The 27,365-nt window shown below is 34.3% G+C and overlaps 3 protein-coding genes across 16 annotated transcripts in view; 1 reads left to right on the forward strand and 2 right to left on the reverse strand.

The window, feature by feature from the left end:
* Positions 1 to 361: 361 nt before the first annotated feature.
* LOC143445802 (uncharacterized) overlaps positions 362 to 27,365 on the forward strand; it is a 51,332-nt gene continuing 24,328 nt past the window's right edge. The window contains exons 1-13 of the mRNA XM_076945126.1: positions 362 to 933; positions 1,174 to 1,343; positions 2,228 to 2,307; positions 2,546 to 2,679; positions 3,380 to 3,571; positions 4,135 to 4,310; positions 4,467 to 4,599; positions 4,694 to 4,810; positions 5,792 to 5,874; positions 5,978 to 6,215; positions 7,196 to 7,279; positions 7,347 to 7,454; positions 7,591 to 7,704. Coding sequence (XP_076801241.1) covers positions 888 to 933; positions 1,174 to 1,343; positions 2,228 to 2,307; positions 2,546 to 2,679; positions 3,380 to 3,571; positions 4,135 to 4,310; positions 4,467 to 4,599; positions 4,694 to 4,810; positions 5,792 to 5,874; positions 5,978 to 6,215; positions 7,196 to 7,279; positions 7,347 to 7,454; positions 7,591 to 7,704 — 1,675 coding nt within the window. The 5' untranslated portion in view covers positions 362 to 887. The remainder of the gene's footprint in view (positions 934 to 1,173; positions 1,344 to 2,227; positions 2,308 to 2,545; positions 2,680 to 3,379; positions 3,572 to 4,134; positions 4,311 to 4,466; positions 4,600 to 4,693; positions 4,811 to 5,791; positions 5,875 to 5,977; positions 6,216 to 7,195; positions 7,280 to 7,346; positions 7,455 to 7,590; positions 7,705 to 27,365) is intronic.
* LOC143447372 (uncharacterized) lies at positions 11,107 to 17,854 on the reverse strand. Of its 10 annotated transcripts, XR_013114085.1 has the most exons (17): positions 17,717 to 17,854; positions 17,192 to 17,536; positions 16,863 to 17,045; positions 16,544 to 16,642; positions 15,750 to 15,866; positions 15,544 to 15,635; positions 15,165 to 15,249; positions 14,410 to 14,481; positions 13,650 to 13,760; positions 13,195 to 13,311; positions 12,881 to 12,958; positions 12,611 to 12,670; positions 12,377 to 12,448; positions 12,227 to 12,318; positions 11,949 to 12,077; positions 11,757 to 11,857; positions 11,107 to 11,661 (listed from the first exon to the last, which is right to left on the reverse strand). XR_013114085.1 is itself a non-coding variant. In XM_076947440.1 (16 exons), exons 1-16 carry the CDS (start codon positions 17,760 to 17,762, stop codon positions 11,840 to 11,842), a joined length of 1,707 nt encoding a protein of 568 aa, XP_076803555.1. In that variant the 5' UTR covers positions 17,763 to 17,854; the 3' UTR covers positions 11,107 to 11,839. The 10 variants fall into 10 exon arrangements, 9 of the variants coding, with proteins under 9 accessions (XP_076803555.1, XP_076803556.1, XP_076803554.1 ...); XM_076947440.1 differs by having other exon boundaries at positions 11,107 to 11,857; positions 16,872 to 17,045; XM_076947441.1 differs by having other exon boundaries at positions 11,107 to 11,857; positions 13,195 to 13,284.
* LOC143446592 (uncharacterized) lies at positions 19,316 to 27,360 on the reverse strand. 5 transcript variants are annotated; one of them, XM_076946299.1, is made up of 9 exons: positions 27,212 to 27,360; positions 26,644 to 27,015; positions 26,329 to 26,499; positions 25,381 to 25,461; positions 24,270 to 24,344; positions 22,883 to 22,999; positions 21,800 to 21,928; positions 21,585 to 21,707; positions 19,316 to 21,145 (listed from the first exon to the last, which is right to left on the reverse strand). In XM_076946299.1, exons 1-9 carry the CDS (start codon positions 27,279 to 27,281, stop codon positions 21,114 to 21,116), a joined length of 1,170 nt encoding a protein of 389 aa, XP_076802414.1. In that variant the 5' UTR covers positions 27,282 to 27,360; the 3' UTR covers positions 19,316 to 21,113. The 5 variants fall into 5 exon arrangements, with proteins under 5 accessions (XP_076802414.1, XP_076802413.1, XP_076802415.1 ...); XM_076946298.1 differs by having other exon boundaries at positions 24,270 to 24,353; XM_076946300.1 differs by lacking the exon at positions 25,381 to 25,461 and having other exon boundaries at positions 24,270 to 24,353.

The raw sequence follows: 27,365 nt of genomic DNA on the forward strand, positions 1-27,365 counted from the left end.
ACAATAAAGTCGAAAACTTAATGTGCCAGTATATCGGCTAATTATAGGGGGTCAAATTAAAGCGCACTTTCGATGCACCTGTCATTACACAGCGCAAGCGCATCATCATTACATCCGTAATATAGCTTTGCAATCGTGCCAAGTTATCAGAATGAAACTGGTGTTTCAGCCATATGAGCATGATGTTCGGAAGTTATTGTGAAGTATTTTCTCCTAACACTTGCACGGTAATGGCGCGGGTCAGATATATGCGGATTACCCCTCCAAATCACGTGACACAGATTCAAAGTGACGTCGGCCACTCGGTCAGAGATGAGTCTGTGGTCAAAAATCTAAGCCAAGGACGGGTGGATTAATAAACTACGTGTGTTCCCTATCTCAGCTGCATTGTAAAATAGACACAAAGCGGTTAAGTGAATATTCCTGATTACAAATCACGCTCCACCTGCTGATTAAGCTCGTATCCTGTTCACGATTATTACATCACACCAAGTTTAACCGCGAAACATCATTTGCGGCAATTATTTGAAAGGAAATGACGTTTGGTGATGATTTGATTTTTGTTTATCTTGTTTACAATAATCACTCAATGTTTCCATTTTAAACTTATGTCAATTTGACTGATGTTAGTTTGATGCAGACAGTTCTATATTTCATGTCAAGAATATACACAGTTGCTGTTTGGTAAACTATATTGGTTCAAGGTTTAACTCGTATCTTGAGCGTTAGTACGTGAGTATGACGTAATATATGCGTAAGAGCAGTTGAAACATTATCTAAAACAACGTAATGTCAAATCATATACAGTTTAGGTTACATGACTACTGATAATGCAATCTACATTGTTTCTAGCGATTTGATTTCTAAAAGTTTCAAATTAGTAGTTCATGTTGCCACTGAAGAAAATGTGTAGCGTAGTCTTGGTTGCGTCAGGTAACAATAGAAAACAAATTTGAAATTTTTAACTTGCTAATGTTTCTATAGTGAATATTCTAACATAATGTAGGCCTAATATTTTAAATTTTCAAAATATTATCGTATCATCGGAAAACATGGATTCCGTGGAAGCAGTCGAAAATATACATAGTTGTAATATTTTGGGAAATGTTCTTGGTTGGAAGTTTCTTAAGTTTAAGCTATACATTAAATGGTGTTGTAACACTCATTTTACAGTTTTTCTACAAACTGCTGTGATAATACAAGGACAATACATATCCCCGCTCACTACACCACACCCTATACAGGCAACCAACTCCACTGTAGTTATCACTGCCACAGCTACGATATCATCATCGGCCATTTCAAACAATGAAACCTGGATACTTTCCTGGAAGCTTAATAAAGTATGTGAGCATACCAAATGGTTCATTTTTACTTGCATAAAAGTTCTAAACCTGAAATTACAATATTTAACAAAACTAAACTAAATTTATCCCTAAAGGCTTGGAGTTCCATGTCTATATGTTTGAAAAAAAGATCTATCGCGATTAGGAAAACAGTGTCAGGATTGTTGATAAATGGTGTAAATAGAATGCTTTAGTACAGTTAGCCAGAGGAATTTGTCTTGCAATGTCAGCTTTAATGTTTGATTATTGTGCTGTTTCGCTTTGCCAAGCCTGTGTTGCAACACTTTGTTCTATTTGCTTAGAGTTTAGGCAATAATGCAATACATTATGCCAGTGGAACATATCTTTTGTAATAACTTAATGTTGTGGATCTGAGCTTCAATAGTTGTAATATTGTTACAGCTGAGTATATGATTCATAAAGTTAAACATGGTCTTTTGTTTGTCTGTATGTTATTTGTTCCATTTGAATGCTAACATGGCATAGCAATGCTTTTTCCCTGTAAAACTGAACGTGAAAAATGAATATAAGCCTACATGGTTTATGGTTTCACTGCCTTTTTGCCTAGAGTTAAGCGAAGTCAACCAAATTACTTGTAAACAATATATATATAATGTTTCACTTACATATGTATACACTTGCTATTATGAGTTGTTTGATGGCTATCTGTTTATACCTGTTTTTATGTTTGCCAAATTTTGAAGCTGTGTTCACTTTGTGGATGAAATATGTTAAATTAATCCATTAAATTGGTAAAGAAATTTGTGGATGAGTAATTTTCGCCAAAAACAAGTTGACTTTCAATTAATTCGTTTGTGGCATCCCGTACTTTTTTTATATTATGTTTATTGCTTATGTGATTACTTCCACTTACTTTACAGACCCAGGTTGCTCAAGTAGGTTATGCTCCATATCCTAATGTTCGCGGTCTTGATGAGGGCTTCAATCGAATAACTGTCAGGTGATTTTATGGTGCAGCAGTTAATGCTATTTTCTTGCAGTCATTTAAGTGATTGTCTTTTAAATTGCGTTAACTTAAAACAGATTAATCCACTAATCTTATATTAATCTCTAATTGAAATGTTGGATAAATTTGTGTAATATTACAAATGTTACACAAATACAAATGGAGTAGACTTTCAAATTAAATGTCAGCTTGATGTTATTCTTCAATGGTTTAATGTGCTTATTTCAATCAGTGCAATTTCAACGTCAGCATCAAGCTTCACCACACAACTCACCATTGCACAGCTGAAGGCTGAAGAAGATGGTTATGAGGTCCAACTGTATGGTGCTGGTGTTGAAAAGCAATCTTTGAATCTTACCATAAAAAGTAAAAAAAAACATATTTTTATTCATTAATGCTCATTTATTCTTCAAACTTTCTGTATAAATACCTCTAGTTTGTCAATACAGCTATAAAATACTTGTATAGCAATAAAAATGCATCATAGCGCAAAGATTTACAAATGAAATGTTGATATTAAAGCAAATGTTGCTCAACACATCAATCCCATCTTTTATCAAACAATATCATCTGCTAATGTTCCAACAGCTTTCACTGAAGCTTGTTCAAAACAGATGTGTTGTTTGTTGTAACACAACAGATTTAGATGTTTTATCATTTTTACTTGCATCATAAAATTCCCATTTACTGCCACCATCAACATCTTTGTCTTTATGCAAAACACATACGTAAACTACTTATAGTTTATTGCCACTTGATGTAACTAAAGATGTTTGTTAAGTTGTATTATAAAATATGATTTAATTTTCCCTACTTTTAACACACTTTTTACTTCTTTATCACCACATGAATAGTTAGTGAGTAGGCCAATGAACGTTGAAAGTACAATGCTGTATGAAGTCAGAAAAAAAACTGTAGTTATAACAAATAAAGCAGTTGCCAGTTCAATCAGTTTTTTTGTAGGTACCTCTAGTTCACACTCAAATACATATGATACAAACGTCTTAAATTTTGAATTAAATAATTGATCAATATCACCATGCTTAATTTCTATGATTAACAACAGATTGTAACGTCTCACTTCCATATGATGTTATTGTGGATGCAACTTCCAGAATATTTAACTCACCAGGAACGTTTGCTTGTTCTAACGGAGGAGACTTGTTTTATTCAAATGGCAAAACGCTGACATCTAGTGACACTACGTGTCTGGCTTCAGCAGAATGGAGTGGTCAGGATAATCTGCAATGTTGGACAGGTTTGTGTTTCCATATCAGTTTATTGATAAAAACTTGCAATGTTCTTCGTAATATTTTGTCTGATTAAAGTGTTTTTGATGACATGATTTTAGCATCATTTGGTTGTCTTAACTCTGTTGGGGGCAATTTGTAGCAAAACGTGCTGTGTTTATTACCCACTATTGCTTTGTCTCATGATAAGAAGCTGTAACTATTATAAGGCTTAGCACTTTGTTAAATAAATTACAGAAGTATGATATTCGTAACTATGGTTCAGTATATAACAACAGCAGCATGATATTCATAGACAAAATAAATCAAAATAGTGCAGAAATCCTATCCATAAAATGCTTTAAGCTGCAAGAACTAAGTTGTAGCTTGCAAATATAGAAAATTCCATAATGTTATCCATACCGTACCATTATTACAAGTTACGACTTAAAATATGCTCACCAACTCACACATTGGCAGTTGTAGGTAATCACTGCCAACTGTTACAAGTAATCTTGATATTCCTGTAGCATATATTTAGTATACGTTTTATATTTGGTGTATGGTAATTGTAGTTTACTAAACAATACAGCACCCAGTGTGACCCTCAATAGCAGCTCAATTAAAGGCAAAAAACTGACCGTGGTTGAAGGCAATGATTTGAATCTGACTTGTAATTATAACGATGTCATTCCTGCTGGAAATACTTCTCAATTCTATATTAGCGGAGAAAACTTAAGGAGAGCAAGAACTAATAATTTAAGTAAAGTAAGTTACCAAAACAAAAATTACAATCCTTTGTTGTGTTTTCATTACAAAGAAACAAAAAATTTTCATTACAAAGAAACAACAAATTTAGCTTATATTTGTACTGCACAAATGTATGCTGTTTATTTTACATGGTGCTCATGTTTATTTACAAAGGGAGACCAATTCATATTGTTTTCATTGCAAAGAAATGACAACAACAAAGTAGTCTCATGTCAAGCTGTCACTCCTTACACTGATCTTTATCCTACAAGCGGAAGATCATCAGAGTATAAAATTGATGTATTATGTGAGTTTTATGAATATCAACAGGTGCAATAAACTTTTTAAATTTGATTTTATATGACATGTGCAAATAAAATTTTCTAAAATTCATTTTCTAGATTTTGCCAAACAGAATACGGCACCGACATTTCTTTGGTATACCAATCAAACTGGAAAAAGTAACGTTGTATTTTTCTCAAATCCAAATTCTGTGTTTGTGTCCTTAACTAAAAATGGTAAGTTGTACATTAATGAGTAATCCTTTTTATTGAGGATTAATTTTGGAGTTGGCAGTTGACTTTTTCTTTATTACTGTAACCTAAAACCATTCTTTAAAAAATACAACTTTTGTACTTAGAGTTACTTATCTTTGCAGTTATCATAATCTTTGCATTGTAAAAATTTGAATTAATTAAGCAAGTTCATATTGTAAAAAATTTATATTTCATGCCGTGGGTATTGTTTTTGAATCTTTTATGTTTTTCAATATAATTTTTACTAATCTGTTTGCATCTGCTGTGAAATTTATCTGAGATAATTCATAAAATTTGCCCTTTATGTCTGTTTGTATGTATGTCTCACAGCTAAACTGTTCTGATTTGATTTAACATTACACAATTGTAATGCTATGCGTTGTTGTAAACAGTTGCAAAGTAGTAGTAGTGTGTACTCTGGCTACTATTCATGGTGTCTGTTACTGTTACACAATCGGCTATCTGTTCAACATAAATTTTTAACATTTTAGTCACCTGCTAAATAAGTGTTGACTTGCCAATCAATTCAAGTAATGACGAAAGATTTAAGAATCTTTTGTCATAAGATCTGATAAAGTCATAAGATAATGATATTTAAAATATTTTATCAAATAACTTTATTATTCCAAATCGTAAAATTGTTGCTTGTTGTTCATAGACGTGTGTATGTTGTATGTTATTCTACTATATGTGTAACTTGCAGATACTTTATGGTTTTAATGTTAGGCATGTAGTATTTTGACAAATAAGACAAAACTTGTATATTTAGTCAAAGTTGTCTTCAGAAGATTTGTTTAACTTACATAACAATACTATGCCGTGTATTTTAAAACTTATTGACTTAATTTGCATTAGATTTGATTTAGTTATATTCATAGTGCTAATATAATATCTATTTGAATATTATCTATAACTGTTAGTAAAATTATTAAATCTAATTAGCTATACAGCTTTTTATCTTAGGTCAGCCAGTTGCAAATGATGAGTCAATGACCATTAATTCCAATCCTGGTGATAAACAAACTTTTGTATTCAGCAGAACACAAGTAACTTAAATTATGAGTTTTAGCAGAAAACATGCTTCAGTTGTTTAGAAATTCTGCTGTTTGCAAATCATCTCAACAGTTAAAAACCTTTATTTCGCTGTAGGTTATCAGTTCAGACAATGGAACGTACACGCTCACTGTGCAATCTTCAAACAAGGATATTTTTCCTGATCATGTCCAAATCATCTTCCACATCATAGTTGCTGATGGACCTCCTCCTACTCCTGGACTCTCCACAGGAGCAATCATTTGCATCGGTTGTGGTGGTGCTGTGGTCATCATATGTGTTGCAGTTTGTGTCATTTGTAAATGTAGAAGAGGGTCTAATAAGAAAAGCAAGGGTATATCTTTTTGTGTTCATTTCACATTAATATAGGTTACCTTTATATGGTTACCATTTTATATTAGTGTACAGTTAATAATAATCCATAATAATTGATTTTGATCATGATACAAAATATTTACAAAAATCAGGGCGATGTGAAAAACTTGTTACATAGTAAATGAACAACTTTTTTAATGTTATGACCGATTTATGCAGCAAATATAAAAAAGTGCCTTTGACCTTTAATCGTTGCAATTGTAGAATATATGCAGTCTGCATGCTTTCTTGACCGGGCCATAAAACTTTTGGGCGAGCAGATACATGGCTAGAGCAATTGTGTAGAATCCTTGTCTGATATTTAAGACCGAAGGAGTCAATGCTGAAGGGTTGAATGTTATTTATCTAAAGGCATCATACAGTTTGGCCATTTTCTTCTCACTCATATATAACAGTATTAGCTGTTTCTTTATTAATGACTTTAACAGTACATTTATGCAATTTTGCCTTTAGTAAGTGACATCACGAACAAAGATGTGTTCATGGGAAATACACAATACAGGTTGTGTCCACACTGCGTTCAAAACTGAAATGAATATTTCACATGTCTGTAATCACAAAATCGTTGATAGTCAAACTTTTGCAGATGGACATGCGACACATTCAAATCTAGCATTTAACGGAGATTCATGCATCTATATCTTTTTTGTTTCTTTGTAGAGATGACAAAAATCTCTCCGTTGATAGTTAATTGGCCTTGTTCAGTGTTTGACTGAAATCATATAAATCTCCCATGATCAAGTTAAACGATTGCAATTATTGTAGAGTATTATTATTACTGCATCTCTTAGTACACCACATGAAGCAAGCTTGCGAAGCTCGTGCAGAACAAATTAAGATGAATAGTTAACCCAAGCCATCCTATATCCTGCTGTTTATTTTATTATATGCTAGTTAATGTAGAGTATTAAATTTGTAGCAAAATTTGCATCTCTGCAGATGATGGACTCGGTGGAAATGAAGTTTCAATATCGAGAGATGAACCTATTGCTGTACAATTTGATGTTAAGCACAAGAAGAAAGGTTTGTGTTAATAGCTCAAGTCAAATACATGGACAAAATGTATGTTATAGTGTTAATGCAATCGAAGGTTCCAGTGAAAAAAAGGAGAAAATGAACCCAATATATGAAGCTGGAGACCAACCAGCCCCAATAGAAGAAGCTTATGCTGAAGTTGAGAAGAAGAAGAAGAAAAAAGGTGATTTTGAGTGAATTTGATTACAAAAATATCAAAACTTTGTAAAACTGTTGTTTATTGAGAGACTCGATTAAGCATCATTATCCTTTAATTATTATCAAGCTCATTAATTTCTAAACATTAACTATTTCATAAGGATTAAATGAAAAAGAAGAAAGAATAAATCCACTTTATGGATCATCAGAATCTCCTGATCAAGTTGAAGCTGCCTATGCTGAAGTTGACAAGAAGAAGAAGAAAAAAAAGAAAGGTTGAAATAGCTTCAAACTTTCCACGATTTCTTTCTGCTTTTTATTTCGTACAATATTGTAGCAACATATGTTGTCTAATTTTTAATTTTATATGAGGTCATTCAGTATCATATCTTCCAGGTTCATCAGAGAAAGAGGAAACATTGAACCCACTTTATGGTTCATCGGACCAACCTGAACCAACAGAAGCTGCCTATGCTGAAGTGGATAAAAATAAGAAGAAAAGTAAATTGTTGATTTCAAGTCATTGATTGTGTTGTGTGTGGCTGGTGTGTTGAAACGTTTATGTTGTGATTTAGAACAATCAGCGAAAGAAGAGAGAATCAATCCTCTGTATGAAGCATCATCCTCAGAAGATCAAGTGGAAGTCGCTTATGCTGAGGTTGATAAAAGCAAAAAGAAACCAAAAGCCTCTGTGGCCAAGGTGAATCAATCTTTATCTACAAGCATTGAAGGATAATCTCGTTTACTGCCACAGTATTTATTAATGACTGAAAGATGGTGATGATTAAAGATGACTAAAAGCAAAATGCTTACATAGATGCAAATTACACAGAAGAAAAGAAGCTAGAACAAAAGGGGCCCATCTCCACCTAATACGAATGCAGCAAGTACGTACAATCGTACATATTTTCAAAGTGACTTAAAATAAAGATAATTATTAATTACCATTGTCTTTGTTTCATTTACACGGTTTTATTTACATGTTCTTTTTTATGCTATAACTTTACTACCATTGTTACGTGATTAAATTTTTGTTTATTATAAAAAGCTCACATTTGTACAGATGGTGATCATGTGCATGAGTGCTCGCTTGGCTCATCATTCACAGCAAGTGATGTGTTTGCGGTTAAGAAGCTAAATTCAGTGAAAAAATTTTCATTAATCTTTCATAATTTTGTAATATAACAACACATTTTTTTAGTTTTTACTTTTTACTTTTGCCATGTCACAAATTTCTGAGCGATTTTTGAAAAGTTTGTGCAAAGCTCAACATAAAGAAGATAGTTGTTATGTCATAATTTATATATAGACTTCAAGTTTAGCTGCTAACTGTTTTTATTTTCTGTATAGTTACATAATAATTGATTTGTATGAGTAAGCATTGTTGTAGTATTTGCTCCGCACAGTTAACAGTGAAAAATTGGTGAAAGATTTTTCAAACTACTAATTGAATTAGTGTTTGATTTTTGTGTTGTTTGTACTTCTAGCGTTTTAAAGCAGAAGGTGTGTTATTATCGCATTTCTATCAAATTAGGCACTTGCGAGTTGATATGGTCTATACTCTATACCTTCGTCGTTTGGTTTGGGAAGGTTTTCAAATATGGTGAGATTTGCCATAGTTTTACTAACATTTACACTTTCTTATTGCAATCATAACATAACATCTTTGTGAAAAAGTAATTTTGCGATTCACTTTTACAAAAACGTTATTTACGTGTCGAAAACTTCTTCAGCAATCATTTTTATGTCGCGCTTTTCAATTCATTTTTATGTCGCTTAAATCAACTTGTTATATACAGTATGCATACTCCATTGCTTTGATAAGATGTGCAGTATCTGTCTTGCCGTTGCAATATAAAAGTTCATCTAAAATGCTAGAGTACTTGTAAAAGTGCTTGTGTATCTTTGTTTATAAGCATTATGTCTTGTGCTGCTTTATTACACAATTTAAAAACTGTGGACTGTCGCTGTGGTTTAAATCTTGCAGAAATGCAGCGATGTTACATTGCTCAACAAATCATGGAATTGACGACATAATGGACTTAGTCGGTCTCCAGCTAATCAAAACGCTTGCTGGTAAATGCATTCTCGTGTTGCGTGTGTTCCAGTGTGTCCACATCATTGCATTTTTTTGTCCATGGGTGCATGCTTTTGCATGGCATTGCAAATTCCATGAAATTGTCTTTGCACGTCATCGTTGTCATCCACGTCATTGCAATTTCATGTTTTCTCTTTTATTTGGATTTTTAAAGAAAAGCATGAATAGTCCTCGGTTAATTTTCGTGAAACAGTTTATTTTATTGTGAACAAATGTTTGTTTGATGGCTTCATGTGATCTAGTCAGAAACCAAGGTCACAAATCTCATTTGCTCCCTTCATGAGCAGTCACCTTTTTGTACCTTTCACAACCTTTCTATCGTCATTTGTTTGCCAACAACTTGCATTTCTTGTAAAATCTTCCGCTAACCAAGGTACCGGTTTTTGTTTAAAAAAATTTAAGTTTCTTTGTTGTTCATGAGGAACTGTGGCGTGAAAATTACGTAAGTAACGGTAGTTCCGAGATCAGGAGATGCGGAAAACGGCGTTTTGTGTTGCCAAGCTGATATTTATAGAGCCATTGTTTTTATGCAGTCAATACATGCCATGTGACGTCATACTGCATACTTTCTTTTGTGACGTAGTTACCAGTATTGCTTTAAGTTCAATACAGCGCTCGGACAACATTACACTGAAGTTGTTCGTCGTTTGATTTCGAATTTGAAAAAATTCTGGTAAGTTTAAGGCTGGTTGGTAAAGTTACTGCTTGTAGCAAAACTGTTTTTGTTATTCCGTTTACGTTGGATTGATTTCTTGAAACAAATCACTTGCCTGATAATCGTAGATCAACATGTGCACCAAAATTGTTTTGTCAGAAACTATAAAGGCGTTGTATTTTCTTTAGTCTTAGTCATCTCGACTTGTTCGTTGTTTTCAATCTCGAGTTAAAAGGAGAAAGTCTCGCGTCGGCCATCGCCAAACTGCCTTAACTAACTCTAACTACCACCCTGCATAAATAAAATCATTAATTAATTATAAGGCGCACAGACTTCCGTCTCGCAACTACGGCTGGAGTTTTCTTATCTCTACTCGAACCGGTATGACCGACCTGCTGTATTACGTCAATAAAACCATATTATGCACTTTTTTACGTATCTTATTTTGTGGTAAATTGTAATGACGTTGTATTGATAAAAGAGCATTCTTTTGTGAAATTCATTTTCTTCAAATGACCAATGCAGTAAGTTTGCTCATCTATGTACTACGTACAATCATATGTGTAACATTTATTTTTGTGAAGTGCAGCAACTTACTTATACGTTGCAGTGGAAATGTTTGTACAGAATAGGACCCAGTTTTCTCCTGCAAGATATGAGCGAGCCTCGGGTCGTTCCTGTGTCATGGCCACTCTCATATCCACGGTTTTTAGTTTATTTGACTCTCGCTCGACACCTTGCGGTAGTCGAAAACATTTATGATTAATCGCAAGTTATCACATGCGTAACTACTCAAGCGTATCTCCGATTCATATAACCAAGTGCGATTCGAATTACCAATGCCTGCAATAACAACTTGAACAAAAATTAACTGGTAAAGTTTTATCAGTGTTGAAAATTGCGACCAACGCAGTGATGGAAATTGGGGAAGGTTCGAAAATGTTGCGCAAGGTTAAGGCAGTACCAAATAATAAAGCAGTGAATTAAGTTTTTCAACAAGTCCAACTTGAGATGGCCACAGGTTTCAAAGCACATAACCTATAGCATACGCCGATGCAGTAATATTGATTTGCTATTGTTGTGCTGTTTGCTGGTCTATTCATTGCATTAACAGGATGGAACAATATTCTTTAATATGAGAAACACCAGTTATTTTTACAAACATCAAAGACAATTAAAATCAAAAATAGCACAAGATTCATTCATTCGTCCCTATCGAGCTTCATAAACCCATCTTTGAATCGTGAGTCACTAAGGTCTGAATTTCTTATATGTCTTTATTTCAGAAAAGAACAAAACGAACATTCAAGTGTGCAAGAAAGAATCTCATTATCAAATACATTGTAAGAATACATAAAAGCTCCACAGCATGCAAAGATCCAATGATGGGGCGAGGCATTGTAAAAAAGTGTAGAACGACACAAATATCATATTTTCGAAAACCGAACTCGCTATCTTCGTCAGAGATGGTTGTGTGCTCTTAAACCAAAACACATAATTAATACGTGTGTAGCCTGTGTAAAGTGATGTCCTGCATACACTCCATAGACACGCGGGCCAGTGTTAGCACTTACACTTGGTATCAAGCGCAACAAGATGATGTAACAACACAGGCTTCATATTTTGGCTCCACATAACAAAATGAAGTTGGTACAACCTAAGGTTCTGGTGTGACCTGAAAATTGATTGTACGCTGTTTGAGATTTTATCTTAAAACATTGCTACATTGATTTCTTCTTACACTGGTCCGTCAAAAGAAATTATACCTTGTTCATTGTTGTTTTCTTTTTCTTCTTCTTTGTGTGTTTTCCTTTCCTCTTTTGCCGCTTCTGACCGACTTTGACGTTTCGTCTACCAGATTTTTCAACTCGAGGATGAACTTCTGGATTCAGATTCTAACAACATGAATAATCCAAAAACACAAACATCAAATTGCACGTTAGATTTATTTCTATCAGCATATTTGTACACTTTGCAAGTAAACCGCCATATTAATAAATCGATGAGGCTTAATCTCGAGAAATGTCGATATTGTGGATATTACTTTTACTGTGGTGCTGGCTAAAGCTTGAGGTTCTTTTGAAGAAGCAGATGATGATTTAGAGGAAATGTTAGGTTCTATGCTTCCGAGTGTCACTACAAAATAAACGAAGTCATAGATACATACAACAAGATTCACAGCAGATGAACATACCAACATCAGTCTGATATGCTTGCTTCTCTGTAGATAGTTTGATGGATTCAGTTTTATTATCTTTCTGGGAAACTGCATAAAAATAACAATTCAAAATATGCTATATAACTAACCACTGCTTGAAACTATTTTATGTTAGCAATTGATAGCATTATTTATTACCAGTAGGCTATGTTATTTGTAAGATACTCCTGTACAAAATATAACCAAATAAGCGTGTTCCAATAATTGTACCTGCTTCCACATGTGAAGATTTTTTCAAGCCTTTAACAGCATTAGGTTTGTTGGAAACTACTTAAAAAAACAGTCTTAAAATGTAACACAAATAAACGCTACTTAAGCCGAGCACATTTCTAAAAACTGCTGATATTATCGGTGGTACTGTGCCCGTGTAAATTAAACAAAAATACAATCTTCTCATTAATGAAGTAAGTTGTTAAACGTCTAGTAATCACCTAAACAGTACAAATAAAGATTTTTTCGATAATGTTTTCAAAAACCTACCAAGATTAGGCTGAACATTAACTGCTACAAGTGAAGTCGTATTGACGGTCCGAGCAACATTGCCTTCGTTTGAAACTCCTTAAAGCAACAGTCGAAAATGTGTCATGCACTCAAACACAGCTGGAAACGTTACTATGGGAGCTTTCGATAGCATTGGTAGTAACTTATGCGATTAGCATGTTTTGAGTTAACTAAACATAAATATGTAACTTCGTATTGGTGTATTCATGGACCAAACGTCTATGCTTCTAGCGACCACTAAATTAACACGATCAAAGCTTATTCCAATACACTCACTGAGCAGTTTAACCTACCAGTATCATTTTGAGCTGTTTGTACACCAGCAGATTCTTTGATGATTGAATAAACAACCGCAGCATCATCAGCATCAACTCGATTGAAAACTGTTTTACAATAACAGTCTAATTCTTCTAAACCAAAGTTATGACAAAGCTTGTTATCATGCTAAAAACTTGCCTTTTTTAGATATTATCAATAAATAAATAATTAACCAAACTAACTCACTTAAGACAATAACGCAGCCAGTATAGTCACGTATCTACTGTCATATAATAATAATCGATCGCTTCTTGGTCAGAGTTCAATTTTTAAAGTACCACAAAAATAAAGATTTGTTAAATTATTATTATTTTATAAGCAAACATCTTCTGATGGTTTTGGCTTATCATTGTACTCCAAGTGTACATTAGCATAAGATGAGAGAAAAAATGGATAAATTGGTAAACAACAATGTTAAAAAGTCTCGTACCTGCTCTCGACGTCCTGGGCAGATCTTGGTCGACAATTAAAGAAGAAGTTGAGAAAGATTGGTTAGGTCCGCCATCTTGGACCATGGTGGTCGCATCATTGGCATCATAACCTATGGCAGGTAACGCAAGTCATTGGGTTCAGCAAAGTTGTTAAACGTAACACTGAGATAAAAGACAATATGGCTACAAATAGAAAAGAGATGAAGGAAAAATTATTTTAAGTCGAACGAGTAAAGTGCCAGTGGGTGATGATAGATCAAAAGATTAATGTAATTTATTGGCTTGCGATGGATACAATGAGACGAGGAAACGTTCGTTTCTCTGTGAGGACGTTGAATTCGCTGATGCTAAACATCAGCCTCCGAAATTCTTAGTTTTTTTGTTTTTATTGGTTATTAAAAAAAATAAAAACAGATTTATGAAGTTGTATGCGTCCCAAGCGTGTTGTGTCGGTCTAACTATCAAATGCATTCATTTACTATTGCAAGGAATATTTCCACTGCACTAAGAAACGTGAAGAGCAATGCACGTAATTTGGATGACGTTGAAATCTTGATAGAAATCTTGTCTACAACGCAAAGCAATTGTGGTAAATTTTAAAAAACATGAGTAAGCGTAGACGCCAGGTAAGCATATACATTAAATTGAAATAACTGGTGTCATAAATGATTAATGAAGAAAATTGCTAAACTCCTGGCAACGATTAAACCAGCACAAGCAAGTTTGTTCCCCGTGATCACATTGAGCTAATGAACCTACCTGCATTAGTCTGATCATCTTGCTCTAGTGAATACGCTTTGTCGGTTTCAGCCGCATTAACCGAGCTGAACCCTGCGTGAAAATAACAATCTAAAGCAACTTTCCAACGTGAAACGTCGCACTCTGTTGCGTGTGGAGAGAATGACAATTATTTTGTGGATTACATTTGCTTGTCTATCGTGATCTTCTTCGGGGTTTTGATACTTAATGATTGAAAATTTTTAAGTTAATTTTCGTGTTTTTCCTTATCAAACAAGCCTTTTTATTGCGTTTGTGAGAGTTTGTTCTGACGTATTTATTATTTTTTATCAAAGCAGGTTCAAGGTGAAGTCTGGCTGTGATGTTCGATCGCCCGCGACCTTCTCTTTAGATTTTGCCTGGATCGAGGCCACACTTAGATAGAAATAGAATCAACTACGCTATCAACTAATCTCACTATTTTAACAGCTCGGCAAATTCCTAATGAAGTACTCCTTTGTAGTCCAACCTAGGCTATATACTTGACAATTAACATAGATCAGGGTATGCGAAGTAAAACTTTCCCTAGATGACCTAAGACTGTTCAGTGTGTTCAGATTTGTTGTGCGTTTTGAGTGAACTTTTTTGAAATTCGAGGTTAGCAGCGCGTCTGACTGTTTTAAATATTCTTGTCATATAAACATTAACATATAGGCTCATAGTAGTCAGTCTTAATACTCATAACTTTAAAAATATTTTCGAAACAATTTTCCCCAGAATAAGGCTAGTGGCTTTACCTTGCCGAGCGATTTGTGCATTCGGTTCAGCTCCGCCATTTGGGGGAATTCCTGGCGAAGGTGGCTGATTGTTTGGTAAATTTCCCTTTAGCATAAAATTTGACAAAAGTTTGGTTTTAGTTACATCAACTACACTTTGGATCAATAATTTAAAAATGAAATTACACAAGAAATTGAAATTACACAGTTTTTTTTTAACAACAAGTGATGCACTGGGATACGTAATATGGTGTATATATGGTGAAATATGGTGTATATATGGTGAAATATGGTGTATATATGGTGAAATATGGTGTAGGCCTGGTTTGCAAATCACGTTTTAAAGGCGACAAAAGTCGACACTGGTCCTTTAATTGAACACGAATTATTTATAGTTTACCGCGATGGCGTTGGCCGGTGGAAGTAGAGGTGGTTTTTGTAAAGGAGGAAGCCGAAGTTTGCCATTTCCTTCCAGTGCGTTCGCGTCCATTGCTGTAATAAGACAAATCAATAATTCAGCTTCAGAACAAGAAATAAAATAACAAAAAACAATTAAATACCAAATAATAACAATACGGCAATAACACGTTGCACTTTGATGTTCACCAATTCTCTCTTTTTTCTCAAATTTAACTTTCTCTTCACCGTTGTGATGAGCAACAACATGTGAATGGTCTTTTCTCTCCCCATGTTGGCCGTCTGCAGGATTGATTCGCCTCTGAACTGCATCAACATAAAGATCTATAAAGTCCAGACTAAAAGACATCTCTAACAACATTGGCTTAAGCAAGCAATTTAATAATTCGTTGAAGTTGGGTTAGTTCTGCGAAATATTAATTGTTGGCAAGCGACCACGGACTAAATCTCGTAAATAACGCATCGCAATTTAGCAAAATACTAGGCTTCTACAACAAATCCAAACTCGCATAAAACTTCAAAAATACATCAATTGATAACAAAAACCTTTTTCATAGCAGTTCATTAAATTCACGTCAGAGCCACAAATTGTCTGGTACGCGCTTATCCGAGCGCATTAGCTCGTTCAATTAAATTATAAGTGGTAGTTTTAGTTATTCTGTTTTAAAATCACTGTATTATAACTGCACTTTCAATATAAAAGCTTTTGAAGAACCACACTGGCATTAAATTGTAATGTTATGAGTGCTCAATAACGTTGGCAATAGGCTACATGTCATTTGTGAAATCCACCATTAAACATAAACTAGAATAAACCTACCATATAAGAGTTAAGTACAAAAAGTTGTCGATAATAATTTATTGCTTACAAATACACGTAATGCGTAATTCAGTCAGACAATTAGTGATAAGATAAATTAAAGATATTGCCAAAATGTTTATCACCATGTTGGCTGTAAGTAAATTAAAAATAATTAACTTACTTTTTTCTATAAAACAGTAGAATGCTACACTTATAGCAATCACTAAAGCAAGACATCCAATGCTTATCCCGATAATCAAACCTGCTGACGGGGGATCACCTAAAACATAATTGTATGTAAGTTACTGTAATACTGTAACCATACATTTGATACATCGTAGCTACTTGCTCAATATCCTTAAGCGGGTTCTAACTTCCTAACTATGCCATTTTGTGCCAATCTACGTTTAGTATTTGTATGAAAACGTAACAACAGATTATGGCTTCCTATTATGTGAAACAAACAAAGCCATTTACGTAAGCAACTACAATTAAACGACCAGTCAAACCAATTGGTTGACATTCGAGATTGTCTGAAAATGTCCCATTAAGAAGACAATGCACTTCTTTTTCATTTTCTTTGTAACCATCTTGGCAGGATAGCGTGCCAGTGGCGTTGAAGCCACACGGACCAGGACAGTTTACTACTACGCCGGGATATGAACTGCTATCCACGTCACAAGCTAAAACAATACATCATTAAAAAGAGACAGAGCTCTACGCAAACTGCCAAATTGAGCTGAGTTAGTTATAGACTTTTAGCAAAGCACGCTCAACATTTCCATGTGAAATACTTCAGCCTCAGTTTACGCTCAACAACGTCACTTACTTGCCACTGTCAGTGCCAGAACCACAACAGACCTTCCGTCACAATGCAAGAAGATCGTGAGGGGTCCAACTGGTAGTGGATTGTAGAAAGTCAGGTTTGTGCTCACCCAAGACGAAGCAGCGTCATAATCGCAATCAATCTCGATGCCTTTTACGCTGTTAGCGACAAACTGGCAGGGTGAAGAGAAGGAAAAATTTATAAACGGCATGTTATCGTCCCATCGGCAGTGCTCGGAAAAAGGAGTTCTGTTAAACGCAGCAGATACAATGAATGGTTGAACCCCACTGGCAATAACATCGCTGTCATCTATGGGAGGAATCGTTGTGATGGAGTTCGAAGTCGCTTCTAAAACAAACGCTAAGTCTCACATACTGGAAACGTAACTAACATTAACTAAAGATAGTCTATGCATAGTATGGAGGCCTAGGCTATAAACATCTAGGTTACACCTGATTCGTAAAAACCTACATTGTCTTTCTGTTTTATGAATCAAAATTCAAAAATGTTTGAAGCAAAATCACTCACCAAACATCCAAACATAAATTATTAAAACAACAAACACAGATTTCATCGTTGCTCTAGCTTCGTAGAATAGGTGGGCAGTAGGAATGAAGATTCAAGTTATTCTAGTCATCTCACTACAGCTCACTTCCAGCTTCGGCGACATTTCCATTCTATTTATTGTTCTTTCGTGATTACAATGGAAGTTGGGAACACAATCCGTGTTTTCATTTAGAGTTCCCTGGTTCATTTCGTTCATTTAAATGTCCCTGTTTATTGAATTGATAATTAATTAGAGGTTGTCATATCACATTTCCCTAGTGCGCGTTTGTGACGTAACTATACGACATAATGAGTGAAAGACAAAACAAAGCTATTGTCATAGGGGAGAACCCGAATGATGATTTCAAGGCTTAATCTAAATTCCAAAGCTAACAACCACGATACAATGAAGACAACAAGCTGCACTTCTGGCAACAACGATACCGCAATGAATACAGAAGTGCATTGTCACAATATAACATAGTTGACCACTCGCAGTTTACAAAACGCGGTTAAGTTTGCATTTCTATCTACAGTCAATGAATCGCCGCTCGTTATTATTGGTCGAATTAATTAGTGCTCACGCGCAAGTGAACAGTTCTGAATTCCGATCACAGGCTTACATCAAATTGCCTAAATTTTCATCAGCACATAATGAATGACGTCATATCTGTATCCAATGTAGAGAAATTGAAAAAAAGAAGAAACTCTTTCAAAATGAACAAGTAATCGAAGCTTGTTGCGACAGGCAAAAGTTTATGTAAATAAAATTTTCAAAAGTTGCGAGTCAACAATAAAAAATGCGACTCGAGAGGAAGCGATTGTTCTACAACGTCACCGGGTCAAAAGTCATGCTGCAGTTTCCCAAAGGCAAGAAATTCTGCAACTACCACAGCTCAGTTATTCAAATATCATCGCTTGAATTGGGTTGGATGTTAACAAGGGCATTGTGGTCGGGATCCGGATTTTTACGCAAATCATAAAGCAAACGTCACAATTACTGCACACACGCGAAACTTGACGTCATTTTTAAACAAGGAACCGAAACGGGAACTTAAAAATTAATCAAGCGATGAATCATAGACATCACAATATCACGTTAAGTAGAAGAACTATAAGAAACCTAGCCCAAGTGTGGCACGTAGAAGCACTTCACCTATATCGATCAAATCACTTAAAAAAACTTCTAAAATTCACGATTTGTAAGATTATGTTCTGTTGCAACGTCATTACAGCGACCAGGTTATGTTAAATGAACCAAAGACTGTCCAGCGAACAAAATTTTTCTCTCAAAACGACGTCGAACATACAAGAACACATCGAAAGTAAATTCAACTTTACCAGAAGTCGTTGAACTCTTTGTAGAACATTTTGCTTCTCTACTTCGATACATGAGTAGATGGGAAGTATCTGTGAGCAGCAAAGCCTGGTGCTTGACAACTTACATAAGAATGAAACCTGTTCAATGCATTTAAGTCAAATTGAACTGATTTGAAGAACTAGAAAAATAGTTTAGGAGCAGAATATTTGTTCAAGTTTTTGAGTCATTGGATTCAAGAACATGAAAGCACAAAGTAGGCGCTAATTGTTAACATTTATTCATTCTTTGAAACCCAACACAGTAATTACAGTGAAAAACTAGCGCAATGCATGCATATGGCCGTTATATATATTACACATCAAGATGGTCTTGTTTAATTGACAGCAGCAAATTATATTCATTTACAAACATGACAGGAACTTGATGAATGCATGATTAATTGATTATGTGCTGAGATAAATTGATCAACTGACAGTGATCGCAATACATTAATTAACAGCGATTACTGGCATACACATAACGAATTAGATTAAAGTATTTGAATAAACTCAACTTTTAAATGGGCGTTGGCTATCCGACCTTCTCAATCGTACTATACGTAACACCAACATGGTTTGCAAAATGCACTGGAACAGGTCAGGAAAGCAGAGACAAAATTAAAGAAAATACTATATTTAAAAAAAAAATGAAATGCTGGTATAATACGTTACTGCAATAAAACAGGGAACATTTTTCATTAAAGGTTGCATGTTTAAGCCAAAAGCATTGAAAGTAATATATAGGCATTATAAGCTAACCACGTTTATGCTGTACTCACTGTCAATTAAGACATGAGATAAATTTTTAAATGCACAATTGTTTGAACAATGAATCAGATTCGCATATATTCTATGCAGTATCTGGCATGACAAGAAACTAATCCCATTAGGCAGTGAGCGTTTAAGGCCGTAAAACAACGGAATAGCAGCGCAAAGAAGGTTTGTCGGCGAATAAAAAGACATGAAACACTCTTATAACAACACTCATGTCAATACAAAAACCAGTTTGTTACATTTTTAAACGAAAAACTAAGATTTTTTTGCCTTGTTTTTAGAATTTGAGAGTATGCACCGAGATGCTTTGCTGGAACGTAAATGTTGTCTGGTTACGCAACAACCAACTTTGTCTTGCGAGATAATAATGGACACCATTCTATAACGTCACATTTCTGCATACAACAATATTTTTATAGGATCAGCACTTGGTGTCACCTATCGGCTGTATGTGACCAAAACAATGTATTATTATTTATGTCACAATAAAAGCTGTTGAAAATTTTGAAACATTTCATAAAAGCTTGTGTAAACATGAAAGTACAGAATGAAAACTTTTGAATGAAGCATGAAGATTAAAAATTAAACGAAGCAAGCTAAAATGCAAAGAACCATAACAACAAACTAATTATTTATCGAGAATTAAAAATAAGTGTTAACATTCAATATTCATAAAACTCAGTAATGTACGCACCAAAACTTTCAACTCCATCATATAAGTTGAAGAAAATTGGCAATTTACTGCAATGGAGACTTTATTAAGTCAGACTAAAAGTAATTAAAAACAATTATCTGGGAACTTTTAAAACGTTTTCTTAAAACTCGTCTATACACGATAAAAACATGCGCATCTAGTTCAAAACTTAGACAAGGAACATGTAAATTAAGGCCCAATTGAACCATAACACCCAGACTTTTGTTGCAGTTTGAGGTCCTACATATTAGCAAGAAAATGCAATAAAAAAAATAATATTGTAGCTAGAAAACACTTTTCATGTATGTGCACGATTTACGAAGTACATGAAGTGAGTCCTGTAAAATGCTGGAGCATTTATGTTGACAATTTCATTGATAAAGCAGCAAAAAAAGAGATAAAGAGACAAAATAAACGTTCAAATTGTTGATATACTCCCATGCTCATTCTACCAGTGTGCCATCTAGTGACAGCTTGATTTGACAAAACCGTTCATATTTGATGAAAGATGATACGCTTCAATGATCCTTGGTTTTTCTTCATCGTAGCCTTCTATAGTTTACCTTCAATCCTTTCCTTCAAACCTTAAGTACAAAACGATAAACTAAAAACTGTTGCATAAAACTACATGAGGTCAGTATAAACAAATTCCGAGAAATACAAAACTTGTGATCCATCACAAAACCACATTGTTACATCACACATAACAGTGTAATTACTTTCCTAGTGAATATTTTAAATACTGCTGTTGTTGTTGAAAATTTTGTAAAACGTTAAACCAAGATTATGGTTAAATGTGAATTCAACTTACATCGAATAAAAATTTACTAACAACTGTTAAACTAAATGACAAACCACAAGGTAATTATCCGCAAAACATAGTAATTTCTACAGAAAATTCTGCCACAGGAAACAATGCGTTGCCGCAGAGATTTAGCCACCCAAATGTGATTTAAGACATGAAACTGCTGTGAAAAAGAAAAAAAAAAAAAATACAGCAATACACATAGAGCTTGTACCTACCTGCCTTCTTAAAGCAAGCCCACTTGCAGATATGACAAAAACCGGCCACAAATGCAGCAATCAACAGCAGGTCCAGTATAACACCGATTGCTATTGCTTGTCCTGATGTTAAGGAACTTATCACTGAGAAAAAACGGACATCTTGTTGATGATAAACAGTGAGGAAAGAAGTCATTGATAATAATCATCCTATATATAGATTCATCATCACTCACCATAAGTATGCTGAGAATCACAAATTTGATTTGTGTAATATGTTGCTGAAAAGATGGTGACCATCAGAAAACCACACGCAAATCCGAGAAAGTACCAAAGTGCGGGGGTGTTCTTGTTTTTGAACGAACCTTATGAAAAAATGTATAAGCAGCAGGTTAATCAGATATATATGCAATTTATTAATGTTCTAATGGAAGTCAGGTTGTCCGCCTTTCCTTGATGTGTAGAAACTGTTTCAAACAAGTCGATCACAACAATCATTTCATCAATCAACAATTTCTTCGCCACCTAACAAGTCCAGACCCAGAAAAAGAAACCTATGCCACGAAAAAGAGCAAAGAAAAAGAAAACTTCCGAAAATAAAAACTGAGTTTACCATCGAGCATCATATCTTTGAATGATAAAGACCCAATCAAGATGTGGTTACAAAAATGTGCAAACAACATCACCATGATATCTTCTGTCTCTAAGAAACTCGAGGACAACACTTGTTTACACATTCAAGGGATGACTAAGCACAGTTGGTAGGACACATGAAAAAAATGCTATCAGAATGTTTTGAGAGAAATAAGAACCTAAAAATTATATGGAAGCGTAGCCCTTGACAGTGTAGAAACTAGCGATGATAAAATTCACTCTTCCATCATCAGCAACATTGAAGCACAAAAATGTAATGAGGACATAAAAAGTTACAAGAACTAACAAAAAAGCTACAACATATTGGCCTATCAGCCTTCTAGGCACTGCAGCTATCAAATGAACAAGAATTGAGTTTATCAACTGCTTTTATTTCATAAACCTAAAGTTTTATAAAAGATCCGGAAAAGAATATGACAGCCATAGACAAACCGCTCAAACTATGACAAATTCATTAAAACTATCAAAATGAAAAAATGTACCACACGGTTGCCGAAGAAATTTCTTGCGAATAGAACTGTGAGTACGTTTCTAGCTCATTGACTTGCTAGATGAGCAACTATAACCATAAGAGACCAATAATCATAATAATAAGCAAAAACTGCAAACTTTTGTCTAAATAAATATTCTGGTATAAGCATTTACATTGGAACAAACCCACCCACCTCGAGCATTAAGAACATGGACTCCCACCATCAGACCAACACAGATGAAAGTACAGATCACGATCGCTGCGATCTCACCTCCAAGTAGACATACGGCCGGAGAAGCGACTTTTCCACCTACGAAAAAATTGCAGAAATCAGCTGCATGTCTGACTGCACAGAGATCTCATAAAATGACACAAATAATGAATGATCAATATTCTTTAGTCAGGTGCTTCACCAATAAAATAGTCAATATATTTGACTTACTAAGAAAGCTTTAAAACAGTAGAATAACTTTCCTGCATGTTAACTATCAAAACAAATTCTAAGAAAATATCCTATTATTTATTATTGATACATGACCAATGACGAATAGGGCCACCCTTGTTGTAGAATGAATGTGAAGAATGACACCATTAACTTAAACATAAGTTAAAAGATAATATACTTGTTGTTTGATGATAAAAGATGATTCTGGCCATTTTGTGAAGCCTTTCTACCACAAAAGTTGTGAATTGAATTGGACTAAAGAAATGTTATTTATTACCATTATTGCAGCTGTTATTGTTGTTTAGTAAGATCACGTAAGACGATACTAAAAGCACGATGATAATAAAAAGCTGTAAACAAAGAAAAAATGAATCACATATCACGTGAAAGTGTGCTAAAATTTCTGCATAAGCAGTGCACATTAATCAATGGGCACCCAAAAGTTACAACGTTATCAAAACAACTTTCTAAATGCTCAATCACATGGCAAGTGACATGTTCGATCATCTCCGTGTATGAGCTGAAAATAGCAGGCATGTAAGATAGAAAAAGTTATTGTGCTTAATGCTGCCCTGCTTATGGAATCAACTTTGAAAATGGCTAAATCATGAAAAAGCACAGAGTGAGTTGACACACAGCAGAGTGTGTTATGGGCTTGTGCCTAATATTAGTTTGCTTATTTTTCTCTTCCTAATTACCTTGAGTGATTATTGCAGGAATTATACATAATGCTTGCAAGAAACACCTTGGGCTATGGAAAGTTGAAAACTGAAAAAAAACACTCAAAGGCTAAAACTGTCTTTGCTAATAAGCACACTGCACTGAGAATTAGCCCGATACAAAGTCATTAACCAGTAAATTTGGCGTAATCAAAAGTATGTTAATTCAAACCAAAGTTGCTCGTAAAAACAAAAATTTAGCGATGGGCTCAAATAGAGATAACATTGCACATGGAATTGACAGTGATGTTGGTCATGTCAAGTCATCGGGATTAAAAAGTCATTTTTTGAACAATCCATGTTGGCCTTGACCATGAAAACAGTTTCGTTCTTTGAAAAGATAGTCTAACCAACAAAACTTTGGGTTTAATTCTAATCATCTTAAGAGCAATAAAAGAAATTCTGCTATAATCTACCTGGTGTTATATCGACATTATTTGTTTGTTTTGGTTGCCGTAGGATTGCATCCGTTGTTGTAGGATTGCCTGCATCTATGTAACCTTATACGATGAAACAAAATACATTAAACTTAAGGCTTTGGGTGAAAAGTCTGTGGAATATATTTCCATTTAAAGATGTTTACGAACAAGGTTTTTCAAGTGTTAAATCCATTAACAAGTTCATCTTGCAATTTGTATTTGTCATCTTTAATTAATTAAAATCCCAAAAAATGATTAAATTAAGTATCTGTTCACCAAGCAATGGTTTCTGTGACAGCAACACAACACCATTAACCAATAACTCATGAACATTACTAGCAGTGCTTTGTTTATTCTATAATATGATGCGCATATGAAGCAAGCAAGTGACATCCCACTATGATAAATAATATCATGCCATGACCCAAAGTAGTCGCACAACTTCATTATATAATCACTAGCACACAGATAAGCAAATTTGTACAAATGTTAAAAACCATAAAAGCTAAAGCTAGGACATTTGAGAAGAATATTCTCACTCTGAGTGTTATAGAAAAGAGTCTAATATGCTTTTAAGACGATAAAACCCATAAACTGCTCAATCTGAATATGATAAAGTTACGGATATGTTACTTGAAGGATCTGCTGACCAATGATATAGAAGCATTGTTCAAACCAATTTCCAGTTATTTTGAGCAGTAAAGGCAAAGATAAATAATAAGACAAACTACATATCATATTTCACTTGCAAGAGAGCAATTTTGCAAAAATCAAGTTTCGTGAGTTCTGTTCAGCAAAACAGTGATTTTGCTCACATGAGAACAGAACTGCACTGAAGCCTGTCTCATTATTTAATCATTTTATATCAATCATTTTATAATTTATCTATTCTTTATCCATAATTTTTTACTTGAAGTTTGACATAAAATACAACTTAATCTGGACAAAGCAACAACTAAGTGACAATTTCTTATCTGCCAGACACAAAACGATGCAAAGAAATAGCAACTTCACAAGTTTCACCACAGATATATATAACTAAAAGTTGAAACTGAAGCGAAACAAAATAAAATGAACCATGCCTGCCATGCCTTATGCATTCAGTTACCTGCAGTTGTTGTTGGTATGGCTGTGGTTGTTGGTATGACTATGGTTGTCGGTATGACTATGGTTGTTGGTGTCGTTGTTACTACAATTATACTTTCTTTTTAAGTTTAGATTTATCATGTCTTTACTTATATATCGTTACATTGAAATTAAACTGCCTTATGTTCAATAATCAACTTTTGAAAAAAAATCAATTTTGAATTTTTTTATAAACTTGTTCCTGCAAATCATATAAGTTCTTGATACGCTGCTCTATGTGAGCTGTTAATCACATGTCACATGTTAGCCTAACTAAACAGTTTTAGTAACGAATACTAAATTTTTTGTCATTAGTTTTGTACATAAGATTAAGATAGTTTAATTTCAATTATACTGTTTAGTTAAGGAACAGCAGAAAAACATTTGTGGAAATTAAAGAACCATAGTAACTTGAACTTATTTGGGCATGCCGTACAAGCTTGTCAAGACAATTGTATTGTTTGTTAAGGTAAGACTTTATATGAATGTAAACTAGCATGTTTTATTTTTTATTTCAATTTTTATGACTTTTAAACAGCACACTGGAATGATGTTAAAATATTATTTAACGCAAGCAGAATACAAAACAGGATTAAATTGACATTACCAACAGTAATAAATATTTATGACTTTATGTCTATATGTACAAATTACAATCCCAATATTTCAAAGCGTCAAAACCAGCGAGCATATTTGTGTCTATGAGATTTGTATCAATAGTTTGTAACAATGCTTAGCATATGTTTGAAGCATGTTAATGCATTGACATCGACACAATGCAACAAGAAATGAAAAATACATTAAGGACACATAAAACTAAAACAAAATATTTTAAACTATTTCAATTTTCCCCAAGCTACAATTTGTGAAAATTGAAATGAAAAAACGTTTGCATAATCTGCATTCTAGGATCTTCACATTGCATACTTACTGCCTTCACAAGTTGCATCATCAACAAAAGAACAATCAGCACCACAAGTTGTAGCAACGTCAGATCCAGTAAATCCAGCTGCACATGACAGAGTTGCAGCGACATTGTACTCACAGGCTGAACCACATGCAGCAGTTACTCCCAGGTAAGAGGTGGTGTTTACGCTACATGCTGAAACAAAATCAAACACAAAACTGTTAAGTATCTATAACAACAAAATCTGCAGCACGTGTAAAACTACTTTCTGTGTTGTTAACTTCAAAACAAAATTCTAAACTAAGCTAAAATTTGTTTCAAGTCACCAACAATACGTACATGTAATATTTCTGGAAGTCGAAGGTGTGACCACGTCTGCAGCCGTTGAACTTATGCAGTCGAGGGCCAGATTAAGAGTTCCTGCAGCTAAAGGCCCACCGATAGTAAGGTTGGTTGTAATGTGATCAATCCCATCTATGGTTTCTTCAGCACAAGTGATCGTGTCACCTCCACCAGTTCCATCTGCTTGGCAACCTCCACCAAGACCAGATATATAGAACTGGAAAGTTTCCAATGTGCCACCATAAATCCATGTACACTGAGTTGTAGTTTGTTTTTCAAATTTGATTTCAACCAATAGATTGGTGATGCCAGTTGTTAAACAGGTTGAGCTTGATGGATTGGTAGTGATTGTTGTAAGGGATGACGCACCTAAATGGAAGCTACCTACGTTAAATATACTTGATCTAACTGGCTATCGGACAAGAACAGTCAAGACAATTGAAACTTTCCATTTACACTTAACACACATATTACTTTATCATGATCATTAAATTATGTTGTACACACATACAAGGAAAGCAGTTTGCACAATCTAACTTAGAATACTAAACAATAGAAGTCTTACCAAGCATCATGCACAGTAGGAAACAAACGTACAAGTGTAGGTTTAACATTATTTCCATGTCTACAGTCATCGATCCAGCAAGATTACTTACAGTTCAGACAAAGCAGCAAAAATTAGGTAAAACAAACCTGTGTATAAACCAAAATAAATACAG

This window comes from Clavelina lepadiformis, chromosome 2 (genome assembly GCF_947623445.1).
Source record: "Clavelina lepadiformis chromosome 2, kaClaLepa1.1, whole genome shotgun sequence".
NCBI classification, from domain to species: Eukaryota; Metazoa; Chordata; class Ascidiacea; order Aplousobranchia; family Clavelinidae; genus Clavelina; species Clavelina lepadiformis.